The sequence below is a fragment of the Xenopus tropicalis genome, chromosome 10, assembly GCF_000004195.4.
Source record: "Xenopus tropicalis strain Nigerian chromosome 10, UCB_Xtro_10.0, whole genome shotgun sequence".
In the NCBI taxonomy this organism is placed as follows: domain Eukaryota; kingdom Metazoa; phylum Chordata; class Amphibia; order Anura; family Pipidae; genus Xenopus; species Xenopus tropicalis.
Window position 1 is genome coordinate 46,495,201 of NC_030686.2, and position 18,154 is coordinate 46,513,354.

The window sequence follows — 18,154 nt, forward strand, 5'->3', positions numbered from 1 at the left end:
AAGGCCAGTTACGGGGAGATTTGGAGATTCCCAGTCATACGTGTGAATACAAATATCATATAACATATAGGGAAAGTTCTCTGCACACAATAAACAAAACAAACTTTATTATAGGTTAAAGGGAAGATTAACAGAAGATGAACTATTAATAATTACAAGATGTTTGCTGGGAATGCTGCCATGTTTACTTAATTATAAGTAATACAATGACGCAAGGGACAATGACACAAGAATTTCCAGGAGAATAAGTAATTATTATCAAGGAAACTCCTGTAACTGTGGCCGGTACAGTAGCGCTATAGCTGCCTGCTATGGATTCCTGCACAGACAGGAGCTGTGGTGCCACCTAATGGACAGGCAGAGTACTGCAGCTGAAAATAATAATAGAAGGCTCAGAGGAATAAGGTAAAGAAATGAGTCAGAAACAGCGATTATTCTCCACTTATAAGTTACATAGTAAGAAGGTCTGTGGGTATAACTGTACACATATGCCAATTAGATTGCAAGCTCTCTGTCTCAAGTTATATGCATGCACTACTTAGAGTGTAAATTCAATCCCACCAATTATAAAGCTTGGAAGAGTTAGATTGTATACAAGCATGCTCTGATTAGATTGTAAGCTCATCATACAAGAAGAAAAAGCTCTCCTGCCTTAGATTGTAAGTGTGCAGTCATCAATTACATATACACAAAATATATTTTAATAATGCACCAATCAAAATGTAAACTCTCTGCTATGGGGGCTGTGTGTGGCCCAATTAAAATGCGAGCCTACAAACTCAGGTTGGAAGTATGCACCAATTACACCCATTAGATTGCAAGTTCCCTAGCTCAGATCTGAAGGTGGCACCCATTAGATTGCAAGTTCCCTAGCTCAGATCTGAAGGTGGCACCCATTAGATTGCAAGTTCTCTAGCTCAGATCTGAAGGTGGCACCCATTAGATTGCAAGTTCCCTAGCTCAGATCTAAAGGTGGCACCCATTAGATTGCAAGTTCCCTAGCTCAGATCTGAAGGTGGCACCCATTAGATTGCAAGTTCACCAGCTCAGATCTGAAGGTGGCACCCATTAGATTGCAAGTTCCCTAGCTCAGATCTAAAGGTGGCACCCATTAGATTGCAAGTTCTCTAGCTCAGATCTGAAGGTGGCACCCATTAGATTGCAAGTTCCCTAGCTCAGATCTAAAGGTGGCACCCATTAGATTGCAAGTTCTCTAGGTCAGATCTGAAGGTGGCACCCATTAGATTGCAAGTTCCCTAGCTCAGATCTAAAGGTGGCACCCATTAGATTGCAAGTTCCCTAGCTCAGATCTGAAGGTGGCACCCATTAGATTGCAAGTTCTTTAGCTCAGATTTGAAACTGGCACTAATAGGATTGCTAATTCTCAATTGTAAGCATGCAACATTTCCAAGCTTTGTACTGGCAAAAGACAGGATCACATTGACCCGCCAGGGAGTCATGGTGCCAGGGAGCCAGGGTGCCAGGGAGCCAGGGAGTCAGGGAGTCATGGTGCCAGGGAGCCAGGGTGCCAGGGTGCCAGGGTGACAGGGAGCCAGGGAGTCAGGGAGCCAGGGAGCCAGGGAGCCAGGGAGCCAGGGTGCCAGGGAGTCATGGTGCCAGGGAGCCAGGGAGCCAGGGTGACAGGGAGCCAGGGTGCCAGGGAGCCAGGGTGACAGGGAGCCAGGGAGTCAGGGAGCCAGGGAGCCAGGGTGCCAGGGAGTCATGGGTGGGCCAGGGAGCCAGGGAGTCAGGGGAGGGGCCAGGAGCCAGGGAGCCAGGGTGCCAGGGTGCCAGGTAGCCAGGGTGCCAGAGAGTCAGGGAGCCAGGGTGCCAGAGAGTCAGGGAGCCAGGGTGCCAGGGAATCTGGGTGCCAGGGGTGGGTGGGGGGGCAGTGGTTCCCTAGTGGGCCCTAAGAGGTCAGGTCTGAGCAGCTAAACAGCTATGGCTTCCCTTTAGTGGGAGAGCTCACCTGTACTGTGTAAAAGTGAAAATGAAAGTAGGGCGGGTATAAAGGTACAAGCTCCAACCTGCTGCTCACATTCTGCTGAGGATTCATGAGTCACAAACACAGGTAAGTGCTAAATACTGAGCGGCAGTGGGTTTCCCTATAGGCTTGGGATGGGGCTAATGTTGGGCAGCTGGGGGCTACTGTGTGTGTGTGTGAGGGTGGGGATACACAGGGGGTACAGGCAGCTGCATTCTCTATAGACTGTAAAGGTTGGATATCCCTGTGTATAGTAACTAAATGCTGTACAATGCATGCTGTGCGGCAGCCCTTATGGCAACCCCAATGCACTGACTGTTACCCCGGGGCAGGCAGCAAGGCGCCCCCACTGCTGGTCTGGTTGGGAATAAATACAATTATTGCACTGACTGTTACCCCGGGGCAGGCAGCAAGGCGCCCCCACTGCTGGTCTGGTTGGGAATAAATACAATTATTGCACCGACTGCCTCTAAACACCTCAGGTAAAAGTTACTCCAGGAATATAATATATCATATAATGAAATACAAACAATTCACACATAAATAAGCCAAGGGGGGTAAATCTTTTCACTCCCAGAATGGAATAAGTTGCGCTGAGCTGCAGAGTTGCATGAAATACAAATGGCCGAGTTGTTTCTCTTGTCCGTTTATCGGAAACAGGGAGGGAAAGGGCGGCAGGGAAAGCAGAAAAACTGGTCAAACATTTACTGAAGGGATCAGCAAACAGCGATCTCTGCCCTCTGCCCCCACATATATAGGGCATTGGTATTGTCTTCTCTCTGCAACTGGGCCAGTGGTACAAGGGGGGTGCAACTGGGCCAATGGTACAAGGGAGGGGGTGCAACTGGGCCAATGGTACAAGGGAGGGGGTGCAACTGGGCCAATGGTACAAGGGAGGGGGGGGTGCAACTGGGCCAATGGTACAAGGGAGGGGGTGCAACTGGGCCAATGGTACAAGGGGGGGTGCAACTGGGCCAATGGTACAAGGGAAGGGGGTGCAACTGGGCCAATGGTACAAGGGAGGGGGTGCAACTGGGCCAATGGTACAAGGGAGGGGGTGCAACTGGGCCAATGGTACAAGGGAGGGGTGCAACTGGGCCAATGGTACAAGGGGGGTGCAACTGGGCCAATGGTACAAGGGTGACTGGCCAATGGTACAAGGGAGGGGTGCAACTGGGCCAATGGTACAAGGGGGGTGCAACTGGGCCAATGGTACAAGGGGGGTGCAACTGGGCCAATGGTACAAGGGGGGTGCAACTGGGCCAATGGTACAAGGGGGGTGCAACTGGGCCAATGGTACAAGGGGGGTGCAACTGGGCCAATGGTACAAGGGGGGTGCAACTGGGCCAATGGTACAAGGGGGGTGCAACTGGGCCAATGGTACAAGGGGGGGTGCAACTGGGCCAGTGATACAAGGGAGGGGGTGCAATGCCCCCACATAGTGCAAATGGTCTGCCTGGTGTTTTATAGGGACCTGCCTTCCAATAATAATCTTAATTATATAAAGTTTAAATGACAAGTAATGAAGCCTTATTAGATAAGGATGGGTATTACTTTATCACTATATTGCTGCTGGAATTCCCCACTGAAACTGTGTGGCTGGAATGAGTGGGAGGAGGCAACACAAGGGACCTCTGCACTCTCACTATCTATAGGCCAATATACATGGGGGGAAGCCACACTGAGCTACTAGTAGCAGCTACTAAAACAGAAAATGCTGATCATTTACTGATAACTGTCTCTACGTGTGTTTAGCAGAGGCAATTCTCAGTATTGTCTATGGCAGGGTTTTCTGGAGTTTGAAAAAGTAGCAGCAACTAAGTAGCTCCATGTGTCTTGACCCTAAGACATTTAGTGCATTAGGCAAAGCAGTGAGTGTTTATCTGTATATTGCAATCTGTCTGTATGAATTTACAGCCTCATTGCACTAATGGGTTATAATTTAGCGCTGAGCACAACTTGCCCTTTATTTCTGTATCCGGGGAAGAGAATCAGGCGGCAGTTACACCGCGTTGCAGTTGACAGAACAAGACGGGGCAGGTTTCAGTAGGAAAGGCATTTCTATGAAATAACTATTTGCCACGAGGAATATGGCGGCCGAGGAACCTCTCCACCCACCCAACTGGTTTTTAAAAACCTAAAGGTGGTTTTTGCCTTGAAAATGAAACCCTTGCCCCAAACAAATGCCCTTGTGGAAAGTAGGCGGCCTGGTCTGTACGCGCAGCACCCAGGTCTCGCTTATCCGCATTCTGCAGCTATAGAGTTCGATGCACACACACAATTATATACAAAACTCCATATTTGTACCTTTACTATCTCCCTTCCCTCTCCCTGTAGTCACCTGAATTAGTTTAAATCAAGAAAATAAGCCCTATATAAACAAACCCCTCCCTCTCTCCTTTAGTTGTATCTGTCTCTGGCTAACAGATAAGCAGAAGGCACTGGTTAATGGTTAAACTACTGAACTTTTAGTATGTTACAGAATAGGTGATTCCAACAACTTTTCAATTGGTCTTCATTGTTTATGTCTTAAATAGTTTTTATTCTATTTGCCGCCTTCTTCTGACTGGCAGCTTTTAATTGGGGGTCACTGACCCCGGCAGCCAGAAACTATTGCTCTGTTAGGCTCCAGTTTTATTGTTATTGTTACTTTTTAGTACTTATGTTTCTATTCAAGCTCCTCTCCTATTCATATATCAGTCTTTGATTCAAACTACGCCCTGGTTGCTAAGTTATTTGGATCCTAGCAACCAGATAGCTGCTGAAACTCCAAACTGGAGAGCTGCTGATCAAAAACTAAAATAATTTAAAAAAAAAACACAAGTAATAAAAAATGAAGACCAATTGCAAATTTTCCCAGAATATTACTCTCTACATCTTAGTAAAGGTTAACTCAGAGGTGTACAACCCCTTTAAAAGGAGTGAAACCGCCTGCAAGGAAATGTCTGGCTTACAAAATGATCTGGTGTTCTACTGCCCCCTAGTGTCTGCCGATATATTGGGAACTTTCTCTTTCTTTTCTTGGTTCACTGGGTTTTTTTCCCTTTATATATAAATATTTAAACAGATATATATATATATATATATATATATATATATATAAATGCTACATGCCTAATAGGCAGCTAATGTAGATACAAGCTGCAGACTGCACCGCACACAACATGCATTTGAATAAACCCATAAATACAAATGGACTTTATGGGGCACATTTACTAAGCAATTTTGAGAAAAAGTCAATTTTTCTTTTACTTCTAGATAGTTTCGAGATTTACGAATGGGTTTTTGGCAGTACTCAATTTTTCTGATACTGTTTCTCATAAAATTGGAGTTTTTCAGAATTAACTCCCATAATTTGAGATTTATTAATGTTTAGTTAACTTTTTTTTGTCAGAAATGCCTATGGAGGATTAGAATAGTCAGTGACAGCCTGTCATAATTTCAAGGAGAAGTTTATCCCCTCATTGTTTTCTATTTCACCCAGTTTCAAGGAGAAGTTTATCCCCTCATTGTTTTCTATTTCACCCAGTTTCAAGGAGAAGTTTATCCCCTCATTGTTTTCTATTTCACCCAGTTTCAAGGAGAAGTTTATCCCCTCATTGTTTTCTATTTCACCCAGTTTCAAGGAGAAGTTTATCCCCTCATTGTTTTCTATTTCACCCAGTTTCAAGGAGAAGTTTATCCCCTCATTGTTTTCTATTTCACCCAGTTTCAAGGAGAAGTTTATCCCCTCAGTGTTTTCTATTTCACCCAGTTTCAAGGAGAGGTTAATCCCCTCATTGCTTTCTATTTCACCCAGTTTCAAGGAGAAGTTTATCCCCTCATTGTTTTCTATTTCACCCAGTTTCAAGGAGAAGTTTATCCCCTCAGTGTTTTCTATTTCACCCAGTTTCAAGGAGAGGTTAATCCCCTCATTGCTTTCTATTTCACCCAGTTTCAAGGAGAAGTTTATCCCCTCATTGTTTTCTATTTCACCCAGTTTCAAGGAGAAGTTTATCCCCTCATTGTTTTCTATTTCACCCAGTTTCAAGGAGAAGTTTATCCCCTCGTTGTTTTCTATTTCACCCCAGTTTCAAGGAGAAGTTTATCCCCTCATTGTTTTCTATTTCACCCAGTTTCAAGGAGAAGTTTATCCCCTCATTGTTTTCTATTTCACCCAGTTTCAAGGAGAAGTTTATCCCCTCATTGTTTTCTATTTCACCCAGTTTCAAGGAGAAGTTTATCCCCTCAGTGTTTTCTATTTCACCCAGTTTCAAGGAGAGGTTAATCCCCTCATTGCTTTCTATTTCACCCAGTTTCAAGGAGAAGTTTATCCCCTCATTGTTTTCTATTTCACCCAGTTTCAAGGAGAAGTTTATCCCCTCATTGTTTTCTATTTCACCCAGTTTCAAGGAGAAGTTTATCCCCTCATTGTTTTCTATTTCACCCAGTTTCAAGGAGAAGTTTATCCCCTCATTGTTTTCTATTTCACCCAGTTTCAAGGAGAAGTTTATCCCCTCATTGTTTTCTATTTCACCCAGTTTCAAGGAGAAGTTTATCCCCTCAGTGTTCTATTCACTCAGTTTCAAGGAGGTTAATCCCTCATTGCTTTCTATTTCACCCAGTTTCAAGGAGAAGTTTATCCCCTCATTGTTTTCTATTTCACCCAGTTTCAAGGAGAAGTTTATCCCCTCATTGTTTTCTATTTCACCCAGTTTCAAGGAGAAGTTTATCCCCTCATTGTTTTCTATTTCACCCAGTTTCAAGGAGAAGTTTATCCCCTCATTGTTTTCTATTTCACCCAGTTTCAAGGAGAAGTTTATCCCCTCAGTGTTTTCTATTTCACCCAGTTTCAAGGAGAAGTTTATCCCCTCAGTGTTTTCTATTTCACCCAGTTTCAAGGAGAAGTTTATCCCCTCAGTGTTTTCTATTTCACTCAGTTTCAAGGAGAAGTTTATCCCCTCATTGTTTTCTATTTCACCCAGTTTCAAGGAGAAGTTTATCCCCTCATTGTTTTCTATTTCACCCAGTTTCAAGGAGAAGTTTATCCCCTCAGTGTTTTCTATTTCACCCAGTTTCAAGGAGAGGTTAATCCCCTCATTGCTTTCTATTTCACCCAGTTTCAAGGAGAAGTTTATCCCCTCATTGTTTTCTATTTCACCCAGTTTCAAGGAGAAGTTTATCCCCTCAGTGTTTTCTATTTCACTCAGTTTCAAGGAGAAGTTTATCCCCTCATTGTTTTCTATTTCACCCAGTTTCAAGGAGAAGTTTATCCCCTCAGTGTTTTCTATTTCACTCAGTTTCAAGGAGAAGTTTATCCCCTTAGTGTTTTCTTTTTCACCCAGTTTCAAGGAGAAGTTTATACCCTTATTGGTTTCTATTTCACCCAGTTTCACGGAGAAGTTTATCCCCTCATTGTTTTCTATTTCACCCAGTTTCAAGGAGAAGTTTATACCCTTATTGTTTTCTATTTCACCCAGTTTCAAGGAGAAGTTTATCCCCTCATTGTTTTCTATTTCACCCAGTTTCAAGGAGAAGTTTATACCCTTATTGGTTTCTATTTCACCCAGTTTCACGGAGAAGTTTATCCCCTCATTGTTTTCCATTTCACCCAGTTTCAAGGAGAAGTTTACCCCCTCATTGTTTTCTATTTCACCCAGTTTCAAGGAGAAGTTTACCCCCTCATTGTTTTCTATTTCACCCAGTTTCAAAGAGAAGTTTATCCCCTCATTGTTTTCTATTTCACCCAGTTTCAAGGAGAAGTTTATCCCCTCATTGTTTTCTATTTCACCCAGTTTCAAGGAGAAGTTTACCCCCTCATTGTTTTCTATTTCACCCAGTTTCAAGAAGAAGTTTATCCCCTCATTGTTTTCTATTTCCCCCAGTTTCAAGAAGAAGTTTATCCCCTCATTGTTTTCTGTTTCACTCACTTTCAAGGAGAAGTTTATCCCTCATTGTTTTCTATTTCCCCCAGTTTCAAGAAGAAGTTTATCCCCTCATTGTTTTCTGTTTCACTCACTTTCAAGGAGAAGTTTACCCCCTCATTGTTTTCTATTTCACTCAGTTTCAAGGAGAAGTTTATCCCCTCATTGTTTTCTATTTCCCCCAGTTTCAAGGAGAAGATTATCCCCTCATTGTTTTCTATTTCCCCCAGTTTCAAGGAGAAGTTTATCCCCTCAGTGTTTTCAAGTGAAACTTAAACACATTATTGTTCTGCAAGAATGAAGGCCAATGCTCCTAAATTGGCTGCTGGAGCAATTTCTGTTTAGGAAAAATAAAGAGGATTTGTGGAAACAAACGTTTAAACACATTTTTCGAGTTTTACCAGTACTTTCGGCTCAAAAAATTTGTGATTTACTGTGGCAAAGGAACGTATTTAATGACTGACTGATCTGTTGCAGGTTGCTGTCCAGTTAAAGAAACAGTTCGCCCTTCTCCAAGATGGCTTCCTTTCATATCCTGTGGACTGTCATTGCCCTATTGCATACAACCCACGCTTACGATGGTATGTTTATAATGGTTATTTATATTTTCTATGCATTTTAAGTAGTGATGAGCAAATCTATCGTGTTACGAAATACGGCCGCCGTGTGATTTTATTGACGTGACCACAACTTTTTGGTCAAATCTTTCTTCAAAAAATTCACCAATGGCGAGATTGGGAATTTCAGTGTGCCTCAGTGTAGTGCAGCATACTCCCCAGCTCCAGAGAGGAGGAGGGCCATTCTTTCCATTTATCTCTCTGTATTTCCCCCCGTTAGGGTTGCCACGCTGTAACTGTATGTCGGATTTCACAAAGAGAGGCGATGAGGTCACTGTGCCCTGTCATAATATTCACGCTCTGAAATCTATAAAAGTGATGGAATGTAAGAATAGCCCCTCGGAATGCAATGAATCCATGGTGCGAATGGAAGTGAACGACAGTCACACAAGTTCGGAGAGCGAATTCGGCTCGCTAAGCTTTAACCCCGCCAAAAAGACGGCAGAGCTCATACTGTACGGGAGGAATGCCGGCTGCTACTGTATGTCTATGAGTGCTGGCAATGGGAGGGTTCATCGTGACGACTGTTACTTTCTACCACCGGTGAAAAAAGGTGAGTAGGAAGATTGTAAAGTGGGGGGGGGGGGGGTAAAGGGCCACTAACATTGAAATAGGACCCCAAAAGCACAGGCCTTAGTACTCAATTCATAGAGATCTTCTATCTGGGCCTCTCTATTTTGTTTGGGTCTGTCTCTGGCCAACAGATAAGCAGCAGGCACTGGTTTTACTTTGCACTGGTTAACTGATAAACTACCTAATGCTCCTCCCACAATTGCCCACAAGAACAAGGAAGCAGGAAACTGAAAGCACTTTTTATCTTTTTGCTCTGTCTATTTCAAGACATAAAAACCATAGATTTTTCTTAAATAAAACACTAACATTGAAATAAGCCTAGAAACAGGGGGGTCATTTATTTAGACCCCAGACTGGGGTACAAAAGTACAGCCCCGGCACGGTGCATAGAGCACAGCGGCAGCAGGTATAGGGAACCCCTGTCCTGCCATCTGCCCTGTGATCCCCTGATTAATTCTGAATACAGAGAATTAACCCACTATTTCCATTTATTTTGTTGGTGCAGTTCAAGAGCAAATGATTACGGAACAGACGACTATGGAACAGACCCAGGAATCTGGAACCCAAAGTGAGTGATTCTGTCATTGCAGCGACCCAGTTTTAGCAGGAACTTTCTAGAAATTCAGATTTGTAAATGTGTGTATATATATATATCTATAGATATATAGATATATATATATAACATGTCACCATCCTGTCCTATAGGATAAAAATACACATGCCATGCTTAATCAGGCCTGTAACTGATAGCAGCCAATCAGCTGATAGCTTTTCTTCAGCTACTACAGTCACAGTAATGAGAGCAGGCATCTAATTGGTTGCTGTGGGCTGCCGGTCTGGGGTAAACATTTCCTGATTAGAAATTTCTGCCAAGGCAACAGAAGTAGGCCAATGGGTAGAAAGTGGGGAGAATAGGTCTGGAAAGATACAAATCAAAATTAAAAATGTAAGAAGTCGCCATTGGAGCCCCTGTGAGAGGCGGAATCCCCATCACTTTGCTAATCACTTGTTTTTATTGACAGCTACGGTGTCCATTCACTCTGCCAAATCACCAGAAATGTACAAGGGTAAGTGATATTTATATATTTATACTGTTATTGTCCCATGTGGATAGTTGATTTTCAGGGATATCAGCCGCCCCTCCCCAGACTTTAACCATGGGTGATTTTTGACCACGCCCCTTGTCCCTCCCCTTCCCTACTGCCTGTACAGGTTTCATAGTTCTGAAACCAAGACAAAACTCTGCGATCGCTCCGCCCCCCCCAACATCACCAGCTCCACCCCCTAGTGTCATCCATCTCCTCCCCTCTCCCCAAACATCACTGCCTAGATCGCTACCAGTAAAATAAAATTTGGGGTGAGAAGGAATTCTGGGAAAAAAGCCCAAGATCACTCCTGGGTTTGGGCCCAGGACAGCAGCTTGAATGGGCACCCCAAGGGACCCTATATGGCAAAAATGTACTTTTCTTTTCATTCCTTTCTTTTGTCCCTACAGACCCGCCCAAGATTTGGTATTTGCCTCTGACCATAGTGGCGGTTGCCACACTCATTGCCGTTTACATCTTGGTGAGCTCTTTATAAAGTCTATAATACAGCACTTTATTGGGTTTTTATGATACTGCAGAAAAGGGAGAGGCTGAAAATTGTCATATTTTCCACTTATTTAACCCTTTCACTGCCAGCCGATATGGACAAAGTGGACCTTCTACTACCAGACTGTTTCTGAGCATTTTGCACTCTTTCCCTTTGGGGGGGGGCTTTCCAAGAGGGGACTTTTAGTTTACCTGGGCAAATAATATATTGTTTTTTTCGGCAGAACCTAAGCTTTCAAAATATGCAAGCGTTTTTGTGTAATTACAATTCTGTGACAAGATATAGGCCTCTAAATGTCTAAAAAATGAAGAGAAATAATATTTTTCATAATATAAACACGTATATCAGAAACAGGGATTATTTTATGCAGGAAAATACAACTGATTTGGAAAGTTCAATGTCTCTTGAACGCACCAATACCAAATATATATAGTTTTATGGAGATTTCTCACTTGTATGGGTCAAAAAGTCCCAGCAGTACACTGGTAACGTTCCAAAGCACTGCTCCAGAAAGCTGCATACTTTGGATTTCAAGGCCAAATATTCCATTTGGACATGTATGGTTGCTGAGTCTGCCGCTAGGCGGTGGTATAATAGTGACATTACATGCGTGGGTTGGGCTTGATTATAGCAGATGTTTTCGAAGTAGGTGAAGGGATTGGTTTGTCTGTAATTTTGGTTTCAACAAAATGTTTTATTTGTAGGTATTGAAAGAGCTGTGTGCTTGGTATTTCATGTTTTTCTGTGCATTCTTGGAATGTGATGGTCTTCTGCTCTGGTGCAAAGGCTTTTAGGGTTACCATGTTTGCGGTTATCCAGGTTTTAAACTCCGAGGGGGGGGGCATCCTGGTTTAAATTCTTTGTTGTTAAGAATGGTTGTGTATCTGGTGTTGGGTGAGCTTAATTTCGATTGGTGAGCTATTGCGTCCCATAGGTCTAGTGCGTGTTTTGAGGTTGGTAGGAGGTCTCTTGGGGTTATTCTGGATGTGTTGGGTATCCAGAATAAGTGGGCTAGTTGTAAGGGGGTTGTGAAGTGGTTTTCTATCATTTCCCATGGTTCTCTTGTAGATTTGTGTGTTGATAGATAGTATGGGTATATGTGTGGGACCCCGAGTCCGCCTAAAGATTTTGGTTATGTATATTTTCTTCTCTGATTTTTTTCAGTCGGGAAGGGTATATGAGCAAAATTCCCCTGATTACTGCTTTATTGTGGCCCATCCTTCCAGGATTATTTCCACCATTGCATGATCTTAGCGTTGTGTTGTGGTTTTGTAGGAGGCCTGATATGACTATGATATGACTATGAATCTACCGTCCTGATCTACGCATTTCTGGTGTAATTGGAATTTGACGTTTTTTGCTATAAGTATGGCTACCCCTTTGGATTTTGTGGGTGAGTTTGCTAGGTATGTTTGGGGGTAGTACTTGGAGATGTATTTGGGGAATGAGTTTTTACTAAAATGTGTTTCTTGTAGTAACAGGACATCTATGTGTTGTTTAGCACAGTCTGTAAAGGCTATTGTCCATTTTTGTGGTGCGTTTAGGCCCTTGACATTGTGAGTACATACCTTCAGGTTGAATCTGGGGGGACTGGGGGGGTCCATGGGTCCATCTTGCGTATGGTTGTTGAGTCCCGGAGGATTTGGATTGGTTCCCTGTGGTTGGAGTTGGGGGTGACCCAAAAGTTCTAGTTGCACTTATCTGTGCCAAGTCTGTCACATGGGGGTGGCGGGTTTGTGCTTGCTTATGTTCTGCACCGATTGTTGGCTTTGTTCTCTGCTGTTGTATGTCCCTGTTTGGTTAGGCGAGTAGCTGAGGTCCAGTCTCTGTGGGCCCCAAATAGTGTGCGAGGCTGCGTGGTGGGCCCGAGTTGAGTAGGCGCACTGTTGAGGTGAATTTTTTCACCCGCCAACTCTGCTTCTGCAAACAAAGCCCCCGACTGCATATTATGTGCTGTACAACCCCCTAACTGTACAGAGACCCCCAGAAAACAATATATATTTGGAAAATACACATTCTGACAAATCAAACATGGGTAAACACATCTTTCTACACCAAAATACCAAACAACAAAGCTTTCCTAAACTTAGCGGTTTTGATGACATTTCTGTCAAAAATCCACCAGTGCAGAGAGAAATCCCCTTTCTACCAGTAACCTAGGTACTACGTTGTTGGCAGATAACAGCTTTTTTTAAAACAACATAGTACCTACATTGTTGGCAGGGAAAGGTTTAAAGCAAATGTAGGAGGAGGAGGATAACAGTGTATGTAATTATATAATTTCCCCGTTAAGGAACAGGGGAATTATGTGTGAGGTAGCGGCTCTCTGATCTAAATCTGCCCATACAATGACTGTTATTGGCCACCCTTGATTAAGTCAGCCTGCTTACCTAAGCTGATTCCAGGAGGGTCTTGGGGTAACTAAGGGCAACGTGTAAACCCACTCCATCTACCCTTCCTCATGTAGATTTCTTTAATTGAAAGGCAGAACACGATATTCATGCTAATTAAATGGCTCATGTTGGTCTGTTAACATTTAATGGTCACAAGTTGCTGATTGGTTGAGTCTTGTGCTTGCAGAGGAAGAGGAGGACAAGACAAGCAAAGATGAATGAAAGTGCAGAAGCAATACTGGGCACAGAGGAAGCCTGAGGAGATCCAGTTGTCACCATAAGGCCACAGTAGATGGTCACCATCATTCTATTATCTGGTGTCCTCTCTTGGGGGGCTCTACTCTGACTTCTCTTCCAATTGATGCCTTCCGCTCTCTCCTACCAGAAAGCTACAAACCCATTTATCCATTTGGAAAAGTGGGCCCACAGAACAAAGCACAACGACCAGGGTTTCACTTCTTCTTGATGACTTGGAATACCATGAGCGGATTGATATTTACTAGGAATGCAATCAGATGCCTATATAGGGCCCTACAAATGACGTGATGGAATATTATGGTCTAGCTGGTCCTATGGCCATTTGTTTCTTTGTTTTTTTTTCTTAATAGTTGTGCGAAAATGAACCAGCAGAGCCCTGTAGCCTTCCCCAGCTGGACTGTGGGTAACTGGATAATCTCCAACCTCTTTTCTCTATTGCTTTTAGCCAAATACACTATTGTAGGAATATACTGTAAATACATTTATACTGCAGCCTCTTGCCTTTGCTTGCCATCCTCATGGGGAGGCATATTTACTACCTATGGGTTGGTTTTAAAATATATATACAGGTATGGGACCTATTATCCAGACTACTCGGGACCTGGGGTTTTCCAGATAAGGAATTTTTCCATAATTTAAGTTGGGATCAAGTACAGGTACTGTTTTATTATTACAGAGAAAAGGGAATCATTTAACCATGAAATAAACCCAATAGGGCTGTTCTGCCCCAATAAGGGGTAATTATATCTTAGTTGGGATCAAGTACAGGTACTGTTTTATTATTACAGAGAAAAGGGAATCATTTAACCATTAAATAAACCCAATAGGGCTGTTCTGCCCCCAATAAGGGGTAATTATATCTTAGTTGGGATCAAGTACAGGTACTGTTTTATTATTACAGAGAAAAGGGAATCATTTAACCATGAAATAAACCCAATAGGGCTGTTCTGCCCCAATAAGGGGTAATTATATCTTAGTTGGGATCAAGTACAGGTACTGTTTTATTATTACAGAGAAAAGGGAATCATTTAACCATGAAATAAACCCAATAGGGCTGTTCTGCCCCCAATAAGGGGTAATTATATCTTAGTTGGGATCAAGTACAGGTACTGTTTTATTATTACAGAGAAAAGGGAATAATTTAACCATGAAATAAACCCAATAGGGCTGTTCTGCCCCAATAAGGGGTAATTATATCTTAGTTGGGATCAAGTACAGGTACTGTTTTATTATTACAGAGAAAAAGGAATCATTTAACCATTAAATAAACCCAATAGGGCTGTTCTGCCCCCAATAAGGGGTAATTATATCTTAGTTGGGATCAAGTACAGGTACTGTTTTATTATTACAGAGAAAAGGGAATCATTTAACCATTAAATAAACCCAATAGGGCTGTTCTGCCCCAATAAGGGGTAATTATATCTTAGTTGGGATCAAGTACAGGTACTGTTTTATTATTACAGAGAAAAGGGAATCATTTAACCATTAAATAAACCCAATAGGGCTGTTCTGCCCCCAATAAGGGGTAATTATATCTTAGTTTGGATCAAGTACAGGTACTGTTTTATTATTACAGAGAAAAGGGAATCATTTAACCATTAAATAAACCCAATAGGGCTGTTCTGCCCCCAATAAGGGGTAATTATATCTTAGTTGGGATCAAGTACAGGTACTGTTTTATTATTACAGAGAAAAGGGAATCATTTAACCATTAAATAAACCCAATAGGGCTGTTCTGCCCCCAATAAGGGGTAATTATATCTTAGTTGGGATCAAGTACAGGTACTGTTTTATTATTACAGAGAAAAGGGAATCATTTAACCATTAAATAAACCCAATAGGGCTGTTCTGCCCCCAATAAGGGGTAATTATATCTTAGTTGGGATCAAGTACAGGTACTGTTTTATTATTACAGAGAAAAGGGAATCATTTAACCATGAAATAAACCCAATAGGGCTGTTCTGCCCCAATAAGGGGTAATTATATCTTAGTTGGGATCAAGTACAGGTACTGTTTTATTATTACAGAGAAAAAGGAAATCATTTTTAAAAAATGTGAATTATTTGATTATAATGGAGTCTATGGGAGATGGCCTTCCCGTAATTTGGAACTTTCTGGAAAACAGGTTTCTGGATAACAGGTGCCATACCTGTATGTGTGTGTATATATATATATATATATATATATATATATATATACTCTATATAAAAGCTGACTTTCTAAAAATTTGGGTGACTTTTTATATAGTAGAAAAAAAAAAGTCAATGCCAGAAAAAATTTTTCTATCATCAATTACCCCGAAGCTCGATGGGTTAAATATGCCCCTAGCAGTTTTGAACGCTAACCCCTCCCCCCCCCCCCCCCCCCCCCAGCATTGTACAGTAAAGTAACACAAACCCATAAACATAACAAAATAATAAATATCCAGAAGTTTTGGTTTTTCCACAAAGTTATTTTAGGGTGAGAGAGAAATTCTATCTTCTGATAGCAGAATCCACACTGTGTAAGATTTGCGTTTTAGCAAATGAAGGTTTTGGTAAGCGATCAGTTTTGGTTTTATACCTCTATTATATTCTGAGAATAAATTCTGTTTGCTTTTGTTATTTTTAAATTGCCCTATTGATGTTTTTACACAAACTGGGGAAATAAAACATATATTACAAATGATAAATAGATAAATAAGAAAATTGAATTCAAATTAATTGAAGTTTTTTTTAAAAAATTTTTTGTACAAATAGGAACATATTCTGTGAAATTTGTTTTCTTTTTTATTTGAAAAATTTGTACTTTGTTTTTATACAAGCTGAATAAACAAGAGTATGAAAAATATAAGGAAAAATGGGATTTTTAAGGTTTTATACCACTAGAAACTTATTTTGTGTATATGGGGGTTTTTGTTCTATTTAAAGTCAAGTATTTCATTTTTTTGGATAAAACAAATAAGAGAACCTTATCAGTACTTATCAGTGCATAGAAAAATTAGTTTGTTTTGCCCTTAAGAGTATTGCTGTAATTACAAAGCACAGCCTATAGGGTGCGCTGCAAAATTAATACTGGGTTCAAAGAATACATTTCTTACCCCATCTGAAATTCTGGGGGGGGGGGGATGTATTTGATTTTTTTTTTCCATATAATAGCCTATTGCCTTAGACCTTAAACCAGGGGTTCTCAAACTATGGCCCGCTATCCGGATCCAGCCCCCCTGGGTAATTTATCTGGCCGCAGCTGGCAGCGGAGAGAGAGGGCTCAGCAGGCAGAGGGAGGGCTCGGAGGGAAGAGGGAGGGCTCGGCGGGCAGAGGGAGGACTCGGCGGGCAGAGGGAGGACTCGGAGGGCAAAGGGAGGGCTCGGCGGGCAGAGGGAGGACTCGGAGGGCAGAGGGAGGACTCGGAGGGCAAAGGGAGGGCTCGGCGGGCAGAGGGAGGGCTCGGAGGGCAGGGGGAGGGCTCGGAGGGCAGAGGGAGGGCTCGGCGGGCAGAGGGAGGGCTCGGCGGGCAGAGGGAGGGCTCGGAGGGCAGAGGGAGGGCTCGGAGGGCAGAGGGAGGGCTCGGAGGGCAGAGGGAGGACTCAGTGGGCAGAGGGAGGACTCAGTGGGCAGAGAGAGGGCTCAGTGGGCAGAGGGAGGGCTCAGTGGGCAGAGGGAGGGCTCAGTGGGCAGAGAGAGGGCTCAGTGGGCAGAGAGAGGGCTCAGTGGGCAGAGGGAGGGCTCAGTGGGCAGAGAGAGGGCTCAGTGGGCAGAGGGAGGGCTCGGCGGGCAGAGGGAGGGTTCGGCGGGCAGAGAGAGGGCTCAGTGGGCAGAGGGAGGGCTCAGTGGGCAGAGGGAGGGCTCAGCGGGCAGAGGGAGGGTTCGGCGGGCAGAGAGAGGGCTCAGCGGGCAGAGGGAGGGCTCAGTGGGCAGAGGGAGGGCTCAGTGGGCAGAGGGAGGGCTCAGCGGGCAGAGGGAGGGTGGACGGACGGAGCGGGGGGCGGAAGAGAATGCAGGAGTGGGCCATAGTTTGACAAGGGGGGGTGGTTGTGGTGGTCCGGCCCCCGAACAGTCTGAGAGCCATTGAACTGGCCCCTTGGTAAAGAAGTTTGAGGAACCCTGCCTTAAACAACATGGGGCTGTCGGCAAGGAGAGCAATATTGTTTGCCAGAATTGTCCCTAAAAGAAAGTTACAAGCCTAAGCCTGCCATCAGCCTTTGTTTATTCTGCAGCAAAATGTATTGTAAACAGCTTGTACTGTAATGGCAACAGTCTCCTCTGTTTGGGTTTGGGTTTGGGTTGTGAGGAGCGGATGGAAGGGCTCGTGCTGGTTCCATGGGGGGGGTCTGTAGCTCTGTGTATGGATCAGTATCCATGGAACACTGAATTACAGAGGGGTTTCACCACTTTTCCCCAAAGAATGCAGCCAACTATTTGCTTATTCATCATCAGACTTTAATGGGCACTTTATATTGTTTGCCAATTATATGGTTTAAACAACATTCTTCTTCTGTTTAGTCCATGTAGTATAGCGTGTAACATCCAGCCCAGCAGATGGGACCTGTAATCATGTTATTACCCGGCCCCTGTCTGGGGAAAGGAAGAGCAGAACAGTAAAAAGATAATAAGCTCATAGGGGCAGGGGCTGATGGGAATGGGATAGGGACCTTAGATTGTAAGCTCACTGGGGCAGGGGCTGATGGGAATGGGATAGGGACCTTAGATTGTAAGCTCACTGGGGCAGGGGCTGATGGGAATGTGATAGGGACCTTAGATTGTAAGCTCACTGGGGCAGGGACTGATGGGAATGGGATAGGGACCTTAGATTGTAAGCTCACTGGGGCAGGGACTGATGGGAATGGGATAGGG

The 18,154-nt window shown here is 43.3% G+C and overlaps 1 protein-coding gene across 1 annotated transcript; it reads left to right on the forward strand.

The window, feature by feature from the left end:
- Window positions 1–2,014: 2,014 nt before the first annotated feature.
- Window positions 2,015–13,798, forward strand: LOC101731925. Its single transcript, XM_004918423.4, has 7 exons — window positions 2,015–2,071; window positions 8,365–8,468; window positions 8,725–9,057; window positions 9,583–9,645; window positions 10,100–10,144; window positions 10,573–10,643; window positions 13,251–13,798. The coding sequence occupies exons 2-7, from the start codon at window positions 8,405–8,407 to the stop codon at window positions 13,320–13,322; spliced, it is 648 nt and encodes a 215-aa protein (XP_004918480.1). The 5' UTR covers window positions 2,015–2,071; window positions 8,365–8,404; the 3' UTR covers window positions 13,323–13,798.
- The last annotated feature ends 4,356 nt before the right edge of the window (window positions 13,799–18,154 follow it).